This window comes from Chanodichthys erythropterus, chromosome 15 (assembly GCF_024489055.1).
Source record: "Chanodichthys erythropterus isolate Z2021 chromosome 15, ASM2448905v1, whole genome shotgun sequence".
Taxonomy (NCBI): domain Eukaryota; kingdom Metazoa; phylum Chordata; class Actinopteri; order Cypriniformes; family Xenocyprididae; genus Chanodichthys; species Chanodichthys erythropterus.
In genome coordinates this window covers 29,995,929-30,014,164 of record NC_090235.1, presented here as the reverse complement: position 1 = coordinate 30,014,164, position 18,236 = coordinate 29,995,929, and the positions used below count along the sequence as shown (strand labels likewise).

At 37.1% G+C, this 18,236-nt stretch overlaps 1 protein-coding gene across 1 annotated transcript in view; it reads left to right on the top strand.

Annotated features, from left to right (window-relative positions):
* Positions 1–18,236, top strand: part of npr1a (natriuretic peptide receptor 1a) — a 119,352-nt gene that overhangs the window by 77,292 nt on the left and 23,824 nt on the right. Inside the window, exons 6-10 of the mRNA XM_067411760.1 lie at positions 9,407–9,501; positions 9,604–9,739; positions 13,257–13,341; positions 16,850–16,970; positions 17,060–17,134. Of these exons, the coding sequence (XP_067267861.1) occupies positions 9,407–9,501; positions 9,604–9,739; positions 13,257–13,341; positions 16,850–16,970; positions 17,060–17,134 (512 nt within the window). The remainder of the gene's footprint in view (positions 1–9,406; positions 9,502–9,603; positions 9,740–13,256; positions 13,342–16,849; positions 16,971–17,059; positions 17,135–18,236) is intronic.

The following is an 18,236-nucleotide window of genomic DNA, read 5'->3' as shown; positions in this document are numbered from 1 at the left end:
TTAGTTATGTATAATCTCAAAAAAATCTAGTTATTGATGATTACTCAATATATGTCACAATCTCCCCCAATTTCCAAGAGAGATGGCACCGGCGGAGGTGCGACAGGCTGAAAAGCCAAAGCAGGAATAACATCTCGCCTGTATAATGATTTGACCCATGCATCTAGATATCTAAATATGGCATGCGTTTTAGATTTTTGAAAATGTGAACTAAAAATAAATTAAATATGTTAATGTATATGCTAATACTATCATCAGTTTATCCCACTAGATCTATTTCTATCAAACCATGAGCTTTTATTACGTAACATTATGGTGATGTACTGTACCAGCTGTACATCCGCACCAACATGCTTTCATTCTCCTCCTTGTATTAACTCATTTGGTTTTGCTCCAGGTTGCGATCAAGTCTCCGGCTAATCATCTGCATTCAGCAGTAAATACAGCCCATTCAGTGGTTATGCTATCCTTATCGACCCGAGCAGACCTGCCTTGAGCACCTCTGGGCCACTCAAAAGACCCATTCTGCTGTCAGACAGCTTAAAAAGGAAATCTATTCCCCTTTGAAAAGACAAGAGAGAGACAGGCTGGTGAACACAAAGCAGAGCCCTCAAAACCCCCTATTTCTTTACTCATTTGATCAATGATATCCTTTTAGTTCAGTTCAACTGTTCAGTGTAAAAAAATGCAAAACTGCATCTTTGCAGAAAATCATCTTTAGATCATTTTTATGAATTATTATGGGGATTATTATATTGATAAAAATAAGAGAGAGGAAACTAAATTATGAATTTATACTATTACAGATGTAGTTTAGTCATTTGAGTGAATCTCACAAAAAATACTGGTTTTTGGGTGATCTGAACATGTTTTTCTGAATTTCAGTTAAAATGCCTTTGCTTCTCATCTTTTAATCATTTGACTCATAAGCTTGGCAAATGTTTTTCAGTCACAATAAGTACAGGATAATATAAACGTTATATTGGCTTACTGTGACAAGTATCTTACATATAACCTTTCATGACATATGCAGTCAGACCTTTCTCAAAAGCATCGCTGATAATAGTTACACGTGAAAAGGGCACCGTTTTTATCTATAATTCAATCTGAGTAGCAGAAGCCACTAACATCAGAGCCACTCTCTATAAAACAACTATATTTGACTCCAGCAAGGAACGTTATTGACAGTTTGTTCACAAGCCGGCAAATGCTATTGACAGTGTGAAGAGCTGTCGTGCTGTGAAGTTCTTATAACGTGCAATCAAACCCACTTGATATTGACTGAGGACTCAAGGACTCAAAATCAGCTGCTCTTCAACAAACCAAAGGCTTAATTCTTACTGTCTGCTCATTCTTACTGGCACTCTGCCAACCTTGTTTGGAGGTCTTGCTTTGTATTGGATACCTGTTAAAGTGCCAATATTCTTATAAATTGCTTTGGTTACAAAGTAAGAAACATAAATGGAATGTAACTTTCTCTCCAGCTTGAACTTGATCCATCTGTAAAGACCTTTTCATTGCCTGCCAGTTTGCTAAACTTGGGGCTCTATGAAGTTTTATGAATTCAATTGATTAGACATCCTTTTTGATTATTTCATTTACTTAAACCAAAAAAATAGGAATTAAGAAAAAAATTAAATGGAAAACACAGAATTTGGGGGAAAATAAACTGGAATTTGGGGGGAGATAAGGGGCCGCATGGAGCAAAGCATCAAGTGTCCCTGCATTGCTTGCAGGTCAAGTGTTGCTATATGTTAAAGTTTAAACAATTTCAACCTTGTCCCAATTGGGAGCACAACCTGTTAGTACTGGACATGTATTAATTACAAAGTAATGATTGTAACCTTCATGCAGAGGTCGAAGCGATACGTCACTTTTGTTTAGAGGTGCTTTTCACATCATGTGGATTATGTGAACGGGACTAATGGGACATATTTTGGTCCGGGTGGAAAGAATATAGATTTAGAAGTCCTCATGCTTTTTATGCAAGATGAGAAGACCCCACTTGGTCCATTCCCACACCCAAGCAAACCATCTGAATGTTCTATAAGCCTCTTCCCATGATTACACAGTTGTCCGCAATCCCTCTGGTGGCAAGATGAAGTTCTTGTGTCTTCTTATAGTAGGATTTTCATGCATATTTGCACCACATGGTCCCACATGTTCAAACTCATGTGAATGTGCTGTGTGCTTTTGATTACCAAGGGAACCTATTAAAAACATTTCGTAAAGAGAAAGACTTGTAGTTGTAAATAGTTTGCAGTATGGATATAGAAAAAGATTTACAGTCATGCTTTTTATGAGTATCTTACACGAGATAAAGCTTAAAATGTGTATTGTCCCTTAAATGCCAAAAATGATCTTTTATTAGGGAAGTCATAAACAACTTAAGCAGGTTCCCTTAGATTCTGCTTTGCAGGTTAATACCTTTAACATGTTTTTTTTGGGTTTTTTTTTTTTTGGTTTTTTTCTCCAGCTTGTGCATATTTCTTGTAGCTGTTTGCATTTTGATGTAAACATTTATCATTTAAATGCAGTTTCCTTTTATTATTGGGTTTTATAATGAATTTAATTTGAATTGTTTTGATATGTCAGAATTAATTATACTTTGAAATACTATTATTTTTTTATATTTTGAATTTGTTTTTATTTTTGTATTTTTAATTTTATTAATTTTGGGGGGTTTTGAAATTAGTTTTTTATGTCTATAGTTTTCATTATTTTTTATTTCAGTTTTAGTACATCAAGTTAAATGAAAATGAAAAATGTTTCTGTGGCAGTGGAAATATGTAAAATAAGTAAATAACTTATTTTACTTCACTTAACATTTTATTTTATGAAGTTATGGTTTTATTTTTAGCTTTATTAATATAATAACCCTGGTGATATTCAGTTTATTTGTCAAGTTATGTTGTTTTTATATATATACACTGGGTACGGAAAGTATTCAGACCCCCTTAAATTTTTCACTCTTTGTTATATTGCAGCCATTTGCTAAAATCATTTAAGTTCATTTTTTTTTCTCATTAATGTACACACAGCACCCCATATTGACAGAAAAACACAGAATTGTTGACATTTTTGCAGATTTATCAAAAAAAGAAATACTGAAATATCACATGGTCCTAAGTATTCAGACCCTTTGCTCAGTATTTAGTAGAAGCACCCTTTTGATCTAATACAGCCATGAGTCTTTTTTGGAAAGATGCAACAGGTTTTTCACACCTGGATTTGGGGATCCTCTGCCATTCCTCCTTGCAGATCCTCTCCAGATGGTAAACGTTGCTGGACAACCATTTTTAGGTCTCTCCAGAGATGCTCAATTGGGTTTAAGTCAGGGCTCTGGCTGGGCCATTCAAGAACAGTCACGGAGTTGTTGTGACGCCACTCCTTCGTTATTTTAGCTGTGTGCTTAGGGTCATTGTCTTGTTGGAAGGTAAACCTTCGGCCCAGTCTGAGGTCCTGAGCACTCTGGAGAAGGTTTTCGTCCAGTATATCCCTGTACTTGGCCGCATTCATCTTTCCCTCGATTGCAACCAGTCGTCCTGTCCCTGCAGCTGAAAAACACCCCCACAGCATGATGCTGCCACCACCATGCTTCACTGTTGGGACTGTATTGGACAGGTGATGAGCAGTGCCTGGTTTTCTCCACACATACCACTTAGAATTAAGGCCAAAAAGTTCTATTTTGGTCTCATCAGACCAGAGAATCTTATTTCTCACCATCTTGGTAAACTCCATGCGGGCTTTCATGTGTCTTGGACTGAGGAGAGACTTCCATCGGGCCACTCTGCCATAAAGCCCCGACTGGTGGAGGGCTGCAGTGATGGTGGACTTTCTACAACTTTCTCCCATCTCCCGACTGCATCTCTGGAGCTCAGCCACAGTGATCTTTGGGTTCTTCTTTACCTCTCTCACCAAGGCTCTTCTCCCCCGATAGCTCAGTTTGGCCGGACGGCCAGCTCTAGGAAGGGTTCTGGTCATCCCAAACATCTTTCATTTAAGGATTATGGAGGCCACTGTACTCTTAGGAACCTTAAGTGCAGCAGAATTTTTTTTGTAACCTTGGCCAGATCTGTGCCTTGCCACAATTCTGTCTCTGAGCTCTTCAGGCAGTTCCTTTGACCTCATGATTCTCATTTGCTCTGACATGCACTGTGAGCTGTAAGGTCTTATATAGATAGGTGTGTGGCTTTCCTAATCAAGTCCAATCAGTATAATCAAACACAGCTGGACTCAAATGAAGGTGTAGAACCATCTCAAGGATGATCAGAAGAAATGGACAGCACCTGAGTTAAATATATGAGTGTCACAGCAAAGGGTCTGAATACTTAGGACCATGTGATATTTCAGTTTTTCATTTTTAATAAATCTGCAAAAATGTCAACAATTCTGTGTTTTTCTGTAAATATGGGGTGCTGTGTGTACAAAAAAAGAACTTAAATGACTTTAGCTTTTAGCTTTATATATATATATATATTGTTTATTTGTTTTACGTTTGAGCACACATTTTACTTTCTTGTTCACTGGACATACATTTACTTGAAGATTATACAAAATTTGTGTAACATCTTTTCACTTGAAAAATTCTAATTCTTGTTCAATTTTAATGAACCATATTATTATATTTACATTTTTAATGATTAGACATGTGATTTAATTGGGCATTGTCATTTTTACCAAAATCAAATTCGTCAGATGTTCGTTTTATCAGTATATGTTTCCCTTGAGAATCGAACCCATGACCTGCTAGTTTCATGTTCTGCCTGTCAAGCTACAGGGACTCTATTACAGAACTTTGAACTATGAGCCTCCATTTAAAATGTATTGTGGGAATGGGAAGAAAATATTAATATAAAATATAAATTTATTTACATAAACATTCATTCATTTAGCATATAATTTTTTTTTTCTTAAAGTAAGCTCCTTGTTTTTTAGGAACAACAAAACCTGCATGTTATTTCTTTCTGGCTTCACTGCTGTTATTTGTATATATACCAAGCTAATTAGAGCTGAAATTACAGGAAGAAAGCCATTCCGATCACAGCAGCGCTGTTTTTTTCTGCTGCCACTTTGCACAAGAGCGAGGCTGTCAAACTAACCGTAGCATCATCTAATTACATAGATATTTTTATTACATAGAACTTCATAAAATATGTTTTCCTGTGAGATCAGTCTGACTAAAAGGGCTGTTTCAAAGAGTACAGGCTGTGGCAGGCTCCAGTAACCACTTTTCTAATTCATTCAATTTGACGCTGCAAAAACAGGTATGCTCCGGCTCAGATATTGTGGAGGGAGGGAACTATGTCCTCGATAGGAGAGACAAACACCCCTGAGCATGCACACATGCACGTAACCTCACTTAACACACATACACGCATGCACACACACACACTATATTGGTGCCCTATTAGAGTGGCTCAAATGGAAACAGTGTGTTGCCGTGCCAGGGATGAAACTCTATGCTGCTGACTGAACCTGGCTCTCCACTGGGACCATGGGAGCCCAAATCACAAATTACTGCCGAAAGAGATGTGGATTCACAACATCTATTTTCTCTAGAGTCTCTCTATACACAACACCGTCTTTAAGTCTCTTTATTCAGCATTGATTTCTTATCATGCTCTTGCCCAATTCAGTCTTTCAGTCTTTTCTGAGTCACTTCATTATTATTTCCTAAGTCATTAGCACATCTTGCTCATTTCTATTGCAGTATGTCTCCATCTTGGTTCCCATGGTGAGCACCATTGATCAGTACCAACAAGCCAAGGCAGTAAAAGTCATTCTCCAACCTGCTGACACTGAATGCGATATTCACCGGACACATGACACACATTTAAACTTCATGGGTTAAAACAGTCTGCAGCTGTACAAAATACATGTAGTCATTATGCATTCAAACCCTTTCACACCATTTTGACAAGAAAATTAGAAGGTCTAGGGGAAATCCACATGGAGTATCAGGAATAGAAACTCTATAAAGACTCTTATAACTAGAATCAGACTGTTGTGAATCAGCCAAGTTCCACCACAAATTCAGTTATTTTTAACAGGCCTCCATAGTTATTTATGCAATAGTTCTTCCAAAAATTAAATGAAACATTTTGTCATTGTTTACTTATGGTCATAATGTTTCTAAAAGGCTGTTATTATCCCCCCATTTTTTAAATACCGTTCTTTTTTCCTAATCAACTTTAGTGCTTATGGTTTAGGGTTGGCATCAATAACATCAAATGCCATTCTCTAGAGTTCTAGAGTAGTCTCGTAACTTACGTAATGACGAAGGCGGAAGCGCAGATGATAGAGCAGAACAAAACACCGGTCACGAATTATAATTCGAAAATGATCATTTTTAAAGAGAAATTTTGAAGAGAGGATTTCGATATAAGAGTAGAAGAGCTTGAATTTGTTGCCCAGCCCTATTTGTTTGAACCGAGAGAAGCATCTAAGCTTACAATACTCCATTCATGGCATCAGGGGGTTACTCATTTGGCCCAAGTCAACTTGCGCAGGATCCTAGTTATTTGAATTTATAAAGTTTTAAATATGGATATTTTTCTTACAAAAACACATTGCTTCATTTCAGAAGACCTTTATTAACCCTCTGGAGCCATCTGGAGTCTTTTTATGGTGGATTGGGTGAATTTTTTGGGCTTCAAAATGTGCCTAACCCTTTAAGTATATTCTTTAAAGTATATTATGTGCATAATAAGTCCTCTTTTAAAGTGCCCCTATTATGGCATTTGAAAGGTTTCTATTTTTGTTTTTGAAGTCCCCAACAACAGGTTTACAAGCATGCAAGATCAAAAAACACTTTCGTTGTCTTATAATATGCATTTATTTTTACCTTATTTGCTCAATGACTCCCAAAAGATTCACTCATTGATTCATTTTTCCAAACCCCTCGTTTGCGTGACCCTAATCTGCGGTGATTGGTCAGATGACTTATGCTGGTTAACACAGAGGACAGTATACAGTTCTTGCATCACTTACATTGTATTATAATAATGAGGGTGCTCCACTCTGTTATAAAAATAAAGACTCAGTGAGGAAATAAGTTGTTTGGTGTTTATATTAGCAAACCTAGCCCAGCTCGGTGGTAAACACACAGTCATGGTATATGCGTTAGCCCAACGCAGAAACGTATTAATAAAACACTGCAGTACACCAAAGTATTGCTCTATTCTTTATCATAACTCCAAGTAATAACAACGACAAACATTTGACACATTTCTAGACAATTGCAAGCGAACACATATTGCTGTTAGCTGGTTAGCCGGAGACATACAAGCTGTGCGAAGCGTACACATCACACACAACTTAATACGTATTGTGCATGCTACAGAGAACATAACAGCAGCAATTATTAATCATACTTACAGGTTGTAATTCGGAGGAGGATTAAGCTGGTCTAAATAAACTCAATATGTCCTCCAACCAATACGCCCATATTGGTTGTTTGTCACTTCCCTGATTATACGACCCATAGGAGTGTTTACTAAAGTTGCGCCCCTATTGACAACAGGACACTTTCATTTTAATGCATTGTACCCTTTTTTCTGCATCATATATTGGGTTTCGCGTAGCTCAATTGGTAGAGCATTGCAATATGCAACAATATACAATCATGCAATCGTGCAATGGTGGGTTCGATCCCAGGGAACACATGTGCTCATAAAGTGTATAAGCACTATAAATCACTAAGGGTAGGTTTAGGGTTGGGGTAGGTGTAGGTGTAGTTGTTAATAAAAAAAATGGAAATAGGACAAATGGCAGGTAAGGGGCCATGTAAAAAGTCCACACATTGCATTTAAATGGACACGCATTTTGATTGCTAACGACGGTCATATGTAATTTCATGACGACAGACGTAACACGACACTGTCATTATTTTTATGCCAGCTAGAGGGCCCATGACTTTAAAAGTGACCTATTATGTCCCTTTTGACAAGACTTAATATAATTTTCTGGTGTCCCCAGAATGTGTCTGTGAAGTTTCAGCTCAAAATACCACACAGATCATTTATTATAGCTTGTCAAATTTGCCCCGATTTGGGTGTGAACAAAATCAAGCCGTTTTTGTGGGTGGGTTGCTTTAAATGCAAATGAGCTCGTGCTCCCCACCCCCAAGCTCGCTCGTCATTCCAATATACTGAGGCATACATAATACAGAAGCTAACACAGAAAATATAACTTGCAAAATGGATCATTACAATCTATTCTCGATGCAGCATATAACATATAACAATATGCTAATGTTTCATTTTGATGTCAAAACGAAGCGGCTTGGGATTTGTTTTACAAACGACACCTTTATTTAATTGACTCAGAGTCGACTCTTACTTTTAAGAGACAATAACTTTATATACAGTGCACTTTCAGATTTAAAACTTTGCAGGATGGTTTCATTCACTTAGAGCTATGTTACACACTACATGAAAGGTAATTTTCAAAAATCCATAATAGGGGCACTTTAAAAAAATAAATTTGTACTTCTTTTTCAGCTGTACTTCCTCTCAGTAACCAGTTTATTTCACACACACACACACACACACACACACACACACACACACACACACACACACACACACACACACAAAACATGTTACCCAAAAGACCTCTAGATCTAAAGTTAAAAGGTGTCATTTTCTGTTTAGAAAGCTATCTAATGCTCTGAAATGGATAGATCGTTTTTTTTTTTTTAAATAAATAAATTTTTTTAAATATTTTTTTAAACATTAAATATGTATAATAAGTCAAGAAAACTAGCCATGGCTTGTTAAATCACAGCTCATGTCTTCATCTTATGAATGTCTCTGCATGGGTTAGCAGAACTCAGGTGTGCTAGGCACAGTGCCAGGCATCAGAAAAGCACAGTCAGGTTTGTTGCCATTAATGCTGAGTGCCGGGAAAGAGTCACATTGCTGGCAAGAAGAGTAGTGTGCTTGCTCAGTGCTTACTGCATCAATGATGGGAAAATCTACTGGATAAATGAGGTGTGATTATCTTTTAGCTTCCTTCCCCCTGTGTGGTTTGGCCAAGGTTTTTTTTTTTTTGTTTTTTTTTTTTTTGTGCATCTGTTACTGGCGGCCTTAGCTTTATGCTCATCCGTCAATGATATTTAAACTGCTACATGATGCAAATTAGACCAAACACTGAATACAACCCTTGTTTTGTTGTATTGAATGTACACTTAAAAGTAAAAAAATATATATACTTTGCAGATAATATAATATTAAGGAAATAAAAGGCCACTTAAGTGTACATTAAATAGAGTACACGTTCATGATATTTCAGTACACTTTTAAAAAGTGCACTGTAATAATGTCAGTTCTACTTTAAAGTACATTTTAACATATTAAGCATGTTATAAACATCTGATTTATTTATTTTCTCATCTTCAAAGGGGTTACTGGACTCGTTCAGCTAGATGAGAATGGCGATCGGGAGATTGACTTTGCTCTATGGGACATGGCCGACACGAATACAGGAGTTTATCAGGTACAGAGGCCTTCATCTGATCAGTTACACCTTTTCACATTTAAAATACTTTACTGGCTAAACCCAACTCACTGCTGCTGAAATGATTGCTGTATGTCCTAGATTGTGTCCGTGTATAATGGCAGTCAGAAGCAGATGATTCCAGAGCCAGGGATGAAGGTGCACTGGCTGAAGGGAAGTCCGCCTCCAGATATGCCTCTGTGTGGCTTCAAAAATGACAACGCTGCCTGCCTGGCAAGTAAGTGCAGCTCCATATAACTCATGCAATAATAGATCTGTTCTTCACTATTCTGAGCCAAAATCGTGTTCCAAAATCTATCTTAAATTAGACTCAATATTTCATGCGCTTGCATTTATATGTAGCCATGCAAGAAGCAAGATAAGGTACAGTTATCCTTTTTTTTACCCTATATTTTGTGGCAATGACTGGCTTTCTGTATGCATGAATATATATATATATATACACAAATATATACATTTGCATACATTCTATATAGAAGTATAAAGTGTTGCCAAGTAATGTTTCTCATTATAATTCAGTGTAATATTTTAAAGTAGAATCTGTGCAATCGGTTTTGAAATAAAGACTTTAGTGACAAGAACATGGACGCAATAACTTTTAAGTGGGATGAAACACTTGGAGTTAATGATTAACGTGAAAATTAAATCAAGGAATGTTTCATGTTGTTTTAATGCAGCTCTATAATCATTCTTAATTAAATTTAGGTTAATAACGGATCCAAAAAAAACACACAGCAGTTGATCAACTCTGGTCTCATCAACTTTTAAAATGAATATGCTTGTGTTTGCGGGTGTATTTCTATGAAAGATTACACCAGACTTACTGTAATATGCTCGCTCTGGTAATGATCAACCATACCAATTTCTGTAATTTTATGGGATAAGATGGAAACCAACTAATAGCACAAAACATCACAGAATTCATCAAATCCATCTAATACTTACTAAAGATTGTGCTGTTGTTTTCTAACCAAAATTGTCACTTCCTGGAAAATTATGTCATTAAGGACACAGACCAAAAAGGCACATATCAAAATAGTGGAATTATTTACACTACCATTCAAAAGTTTGGGATCGGAAGGATTTTTTTTTTTTTTTTTTTTTCATGCTTATGCTCACCAGGTCTGCATTTATTTAATCAAAAATACAGTAAAACTGTCACAGTCACACCTTTTGGACTTCATTTTCAGTTTGCACCATCTCCCTTAGTTTGTTGTCATAGTTATTAATTGATTAGTCATTTAGTTCAGCTGTGTTCACTCGTATTTAAGTTTGTCTTGCCTTGAGTTCTGTTACCTGAGTGTTATATTAAAGTAATTCTGATCCTTCATCATCTTCATGTTCGTTCCTGCTATACATCGTGACAGAAGGCAAGACCTAGAAACGGTTTGCGGTGTGTTTTTTGAAACCTTTATTTTGTTCGTTGGAGATCGTGTTTGTTTTTCTTTTCACAACCACCATGAATCTGCCAGTGGTACAGCTGTTGTGCCTTGAACAGAAGGACAGCTCATTCGAGGAACATATTGAGGAATTTCTCTTGAATCGCCAATGAAACATCATTCCCAGACTACTGCCTCTGTACCTTTCTGCTAGTCAGCCTGAACACCGCTACCAGAGTGCAGCTGTCCGGGGAAGGACCTCGAGTGAGCTTCATGGACTTCGTCGAGTGGGTGCTGGTGTCCTGTAAATCGCCAGCCCCACTGAGTTCCCAGTGCCCAGCCAAAACCACTCCGACCGCGAGTTTCAGCAGCAGGAGCCCACCGCAGGCCATGAGAGGGACTTTGCAGTGATGCTCAAGCCAGCACCAATGAGAGCGACCGAGCAGAACATCACCACAGAGCCTGAGAAACGCGGGTCTGACCAGGTATGGGAGCCGGCTGCACCATCTGTCACCGAGGGAGGGCTAGTGGAATACTAGGGTTTGGGAGTAAGCCCTGCCCACCCTCCTGCTACTGAGAGTGAGTTTTTCACAAGCACATGGGAGAATTGTTTTGATTTTGGAGAGGTTTCATTTTACTGCCTGTTTTACAACCATCTAAATCTGTCTGTTACATATCTAATTTTCTGGTCCTGCCCAACCTCCCTCTCACACCACCTCTCCAGAATGTCTTAGAGACTTCTTTATATTTTCTGGGATTTTGTATCACTCTTCAAGCCCCTCTCCAGTCCCCAGCCATGCCTGCCCCCCTGCTATCACTGCCTCCCAACAGCCCTTCAGTTTCTCCTCAGCTTCCTCTCAGTGATGTGGATCCACTGCTGGGAGCCATCTCCTCCTGGCCATGAGAAACCCGTAGCTCCGCCTCCGGCCTCCACTCTTCCTCGACCCGTTGCCCTGGCTCCTACGCCTATTCTCCTTCCACCCTCAACATCAGCCGTGACCATCAGGCATTCGGCCTTCCTAGTCTCCTTTTGGACGTCGGCTCCACCTCCCGTGGATAGCTCTGCCTTCCCTCAGGCTCCACCTCCGCCCTCGGTCGCTCCACCTCCGCCCTCCGGATCCCTGCTTCCACCTCGGGGGTTCGTCGCTGCGGCTCCGTCCCTTCGCATCATCGGCTCTCCGGCTGCACGGTGGGCTCTTCCCTCTACGTCATCGTCACCTCCGGTTGTCCCCATGGTGGCGACTGTTATGACATCTCCATGGCTCCTCCCTCCTGTGACACTGCCGTGGGGCGCAGTCTCAGCTGTGGCCTGGATCAGTCACTATCCTCCTCTGTTCAAGGCCATCCCCTGGGTCACTCCTCCACCTACTCCACCCTGGACTATTCTGTTGAGCCCTCTCCCGGGTCCCCATTTTCCACCTAAGCCTCCTCCATCCACCTCCCGGAACAGGGTCGTACCTTTCCGGGAGGGGGCGTATTGTCACAGTCACACCTTTTGGACTTTGTTTTAAATTTACACAGTCTCCCTAAGTTTGTTGTCATAGTTATTAATTGATTAGTCATTTAGTTCAGCCAAATACAATCTGATTTATATTAAATAATATTCTGACTCTTCCCAGCTGTGTAATGACATTGAATAGTGCCCAAGTTTTTGAAGCCATCCATCTATCATAATGAATATCTACGTCCCATGTCATTCGCAGGGTTGGAGATCACCATTCCGTCGGAACTCAACTCTCTTGTGATTGCGCGTACGGCCGTTGCTGAAAGCCAGTGATTATAGTTTAAAGTTTTAAATATAGATTTTTAAATATGGATATATACCCAATGCTTCTCTTCAGTAGGCATTTATTAACCCACAAGTCATATGGATTACTCTTATGATTTATGGATGCACTTTTTTGGAGCTTTGAAAACTCTGGCACAATTCAATGCCATTACAAAGCTGAGAAGAGCCAGGATATTATTTAATATAACTCAGACTGTATTCAGCTGAAAGAAGAAAGTCAAATTATGGATTAAGAGTGAGTAAATTATAGGATCATTTTCATTTTGGGGTGAACTATTTCTTTAAGAGATGAAAAGATGAAATGTACTGCATAGTGGGAATGACCCATCTGATTTAGAATTAGTCCTTTGTGAAGAAAAATTGGCCTACTTATCAACAGCCCTCATTGCACATTTGGATTGTCAATTTCATAAAGTTTTGTCTCATTGAAACGGATTTCAAAAACTGAGGAGGACAGAAAATATGTATGAAATTATGCCAGCAGGTCAGATTACTTTATTTCTGTCTCTGTGAAATATAATGAAGTTCAGATGTGTTGAGATTATGTTCTTGTTTTTTTTCCTCAGAGACGGTCACCATGCATCAGATGATCTCCATAGTGGTGTGCTTCATTTTTATCATCATCGTAACAGTCACAGTCTTCATATACAGGTCAGTTGAAAAAAGTGTAGACATGGTGTAACACTACATGTCAGGTGTGCAAATACTGACATTTGGGCGATCTGGGTCTGATATTATATCTCTCTGTCTGTCTGTCTTTCTTTCTGTCTTTCTCCTCCTCTATCTGTTCCTGATGTTTAATTAGGGAACTTACTGCCAGACCACGACAGAGACAGATATAGCAACTCAGTCTACATCACCATGACTTCATCACTTTATTCGATATGTGACCATGTATCCAGTGACAATGAAATGCAAATGACTTCTGTTAAATTCATGCTGAGGATTACAGCCAATGATGGTTGTGATTTATTAAAAAGTCAAAGTTAAAAAGTCAGTACGCTGATGTCCAAATATGCTGTAGATCAGTGATGTCCAGCTGTTAGCACATTCTATTACCTAACCTTTATTTTTAGTTGATTGCAATTATTTTTATATAATACTTGCATGGAAAATATAAAAAAAGAGATATTTAAACATTCAATTTAACATTTAAAAGCATTAAATAAATGGTACACATAGTATTACACTATGTTTACAATTGGAGTAAGGTCAGAGTTTTATGTCAAACTTGTTGCTTTCAGTTCTTGCATATGGAATAACAAGGTTCTGTGTGTTTAAAGAGAGAGTTGATGACTAGCATATGCCTCAGTCATATATATTCATAGAAATTATTACTTAAACATTAGGATATATTATGACAGGTGGACATTCAGCTTTCACCCAGCTGCTCAAACAGCTGTGCTTTCCATAGATTTTAAAAGTATTTCTAAACTTTTGTTTGTTGTTTTTACCCTAATTTTATCCATTTTGTCTGATGGGTTAACAGAAAAAGAATTAAGAATTCAGTAATGCCAATCGACAATATAAATTAAGTCAGAATATCAAGAGATTTCATAGAACGTGATTAGGGCTGTAACTAATGATCATTTTGATGATCGATTGATTAATGATTTAATTATTTTTTTTTACGATTAATCTAATTATTTCTGAGAAAAAAAATCGAGATAAAATGTTGAGAATAAAGTCATTAAATTACGAGAAAAAAGTTGTTAAATTATGAGAACAAATTCGTTAAATTTTGACATTTTTCTCATAATTTAATGAATTTGTTCTCGTAAGTTTCTCATAATTTAGTTTCGTAAGTTTCTCATAATTTAATGTTTATTCTCAACATTTTATCTCAACTTTTTTCTCAAAATGTAACGACATTTTTCTCATAATTTAACAAATTTCTTGTCTTTTTTCTTGTAATTTAATGACTTCATTCTCAACATTTTATCTCGACTTTTTTCTCAAAAATTAACACGTTTTTTTCTCGTAATTTAATTAGTTTATTCTCAACATTTTATCTCAACTTTTTTCTCGAAATTTAATGAGTTTTTTCTCAAAATGTAACAACTTTAATCTTGAGATGGTTTTATTTTTTTATTATTGCTTGGCCCTAATCCTCTTCCATACTTCTGCCATTAATCTTTCAACTTTTTATTCAAACATTTTCTCATAAAATACGAATAATAATTTAAAAAAAAAACAACATAAAAATTAATAAAGTGCCAAGAATTAAAAAGCATCTATCAGTAATACAAATGTCCACGATGGCTGCATTCATAGTCGCTTTTTGGGATTAACAGCAAGGTGTGAATCTTGAAATGTTTAGTTCATTCAGCAGATTTAATTATCTGCTTGAATACATATCTGTATGAATGAACAGCTGAAGTCACAACCGCATTCAGCGACAGTATCAAAAATGGCAATGTCCATAACATTGAGACGGCACAATCACAATTGACAGAGTGTTATTAAATAAACGAGTCCAATCGAGGCATGAGTTCATCCATCAGATATTTTAAACAATTAACCAACAATGATTTTAAACAACCATCAAGTGCAGAGAGTATGTTTGAGCTCCTCACAGCTCGCACTTACTGCACCTCCGAACTCAACCGCGGAGGAATGCAAATAATTTCTCCGTCTCCATGAGTAAAATAAACCAGTCATGATTATACAGTTCACTCGCATTATATGACGTGGCAGACAACTAGTTCTTCAGTGCGGTTCCGTTCATTCAGCGTGGGTTTGTCGAGAATGCGGTTCTGAGTCCTTAAAATGTGCAGATGTCAAGTTCGGTTGTAGAATGGGTTTGTCATCCTCTTAAAATTACAAAATACTGTATGAACGCAACCATATTAGGCACCGCTGCCATACTAGCCATTAGCATCTGCTCTAGAGTTTTGTTTTATGTGAAACCTGATGGAGGATTAGGGATGAACAGTGTGATGCGTTCCAAGCAAATCAACATATTTATGTATGATGCATATGATAGTAACCCACATATGAGTAACTAACAGTGAAAAACCAACAGTGTGTTATTGGCATTATGAAGACACAGATGGTTTATTCTTCAGGAATATCAATTCGGCTCTGGTAGATTTCTTCTCAAACAGCTCTCACTCACTTACTCACTCAGTTGGAGACCCATGCTTTAGACTGTCAGACATCTGTGCATTGATGATTTTCTGTTTCTGTAATTGTATCTACCTCTTTTTATAGCCACATTTCTATGAATGCCAAATTCTCCAATGGGTCTCTCTACAATTACTCTGGCAGATGCTGTTCCTCACTTTCAAATGACAATGTCCAACTGCACTGTACACACTTCTTTTGTAGAAAATTAATAATTTAATAAATTAATAAACTTATTATTAAAGAGTCCAGTTGAACTTGTCCACTTTGACAGGTCCAGTTTTCTTTCTGGTGTTGATATAGTCCCATTGAAACAGAGAGATTACATAAAAAAAATAGTTTATGCCACAAAATTCTAATTTTGGTTTTAAGATTTACATAAAACCCCTGTAGATTTATTGTAAAATGTCTTTGACATAAATTGAAATGGTACAAACACACATTATATTAATCCATGAAAAATTATTTTTTATAAGTGGTCAACATGTATCACTACTAACCAAAGGGACAGTCTGTCAATGGAAAATTCATTCTTAATATCCTCTAGATATTTAGTGAAGCCTTATGTGAGATAAGAATGAAAATTAGTGTATTAGACAAGGTAAGTTTAACATGTACATTTTTTTAAAAAAACAACGCAATTGTAGAATAACCCAACTATATATACAGACAATAAGATTGTGTTTCTTGTGCTCTGTATTAATTCTATACATGTCTGCATGCTTCAGTCATTATATGATAATAATCTTGCAAATGTTGATAATGCTAATAATAAAACTTTAAAGTTCTTTGCCTCATAAGGATTTTTTTTATCTATTATTACATGTAGCATTTCAATAGTGCTGACAGTGACGCACATATTGGTTTGTGACACGCTGTCTTTTATTTTGGGTCTGTTTGGCTCCTTTGTCTTTTTTATCTGATGTTTCCCCCATTGCATCCCATCTCTCATTGTCCCTCTCCTCTGCTTATTTATACTCTTCTTTCTTTCTCTCTCTGTCTTTTTCTCTGTCTGTCACTCGGCGGGCATCAGGAAGCTGAAGCTGGAGAATGAATTGACCGCTCAGCTGTGGCGTGTGCACTGGGAAGACATCCAGATGAGTAACATGGAGAAGGTGCTGCGCAGAACCTGCAGCAAACTCACCATGTCATTGGTGAGGGGAAACACACTGTCATTTCCAATAGTTTCCAGTAGTTTGAATAAATATACAGTACTCATGTTTACTCCTCTTTCCACACACAGAGAGGCTCTAACTACGGCTCACTGCTGACAATGGATGGAAACTTCCAGATCTATGCCAAGACTGGCTACTACAAGGTATTAAAGATTTGGTGGAGAAGGGTAGATGGGCCACATGGGCCCATTAGGTTGCATTCAAATCTCATGATGTTTTTGTCTTTTATTGTAAACATTTATAAATAAAATGTGTAGTTGTTTCAAATAATCTCTAAATATGATTAAAAATATGATAGTAAGCACTGGAAATTTAACAAGTGCTATTAAAAATGAACTTTAAGTTAGTATAACCAATATGTCATATAACGTTGCATACCTGCGTATAAACCTACACTGAGTATCTTTCAAAGATTTTATGCCACTAACCTGATAAACCCAGCAATTAGCTCTTTCTCAAAAGCTCTCATAGTAGCAACCTGAGACACTTTAAACATGATTTTATTTCCCAATTGACTGATTAAGTCTGTGCACCTTGACTCACAGAAATTATATAGAAGTGAAGCGATCTGATTGGATGATTTTCAAAATCATGATACTGTGAAACTTTGATAGCTTTTGTCTTGTGAATAGGAAGTGTGCTTATTTGTTTTGAATATGTAAGCACATGTACTTCAAATCTAAAAGCATATTTTTTAAAAACTGTACTTGCATACAGTAAAATATTGATGAAAAAGGCCACTTTTGGTTTAGACATACATCTTGGACACGTCTTTAAATTTCACTTAAAATACTTCAAATAAAGTATACTGTTTCTGTAAAAAGCACAATTTTTTAAAGTATGGTACTTTTTTCACAAGGGTTAAACTGAAATTAAAGACAGACACACACACTATCAATGCTTACAAAAGTATCAATTTCTTCATTTGCCATGATTTTTCGATCCCATGACCCTCATCAGGCATATACAGACACATTTTTTTAATTTATTTTTTTTTCTGAAGTGGCCCATTTGTTTGATGATGATGAGGATGTAATGGTGTCACTGATTGTGATTAATAATTTATGGTTCTTTGCAGTGATTGGTCATTTGATTTTATATATGTTTGTGCTTTGAATAGTTTGTCTGGATATGCCTGATGAAGGTCATGGAACCAAAACGTTAAGGCAAATAAAGAAATTTTGATACATTTGTAAACATTTGATAGTGTGCGGGACTGTCTTTTGTTTTTGATTTTTGACTTTT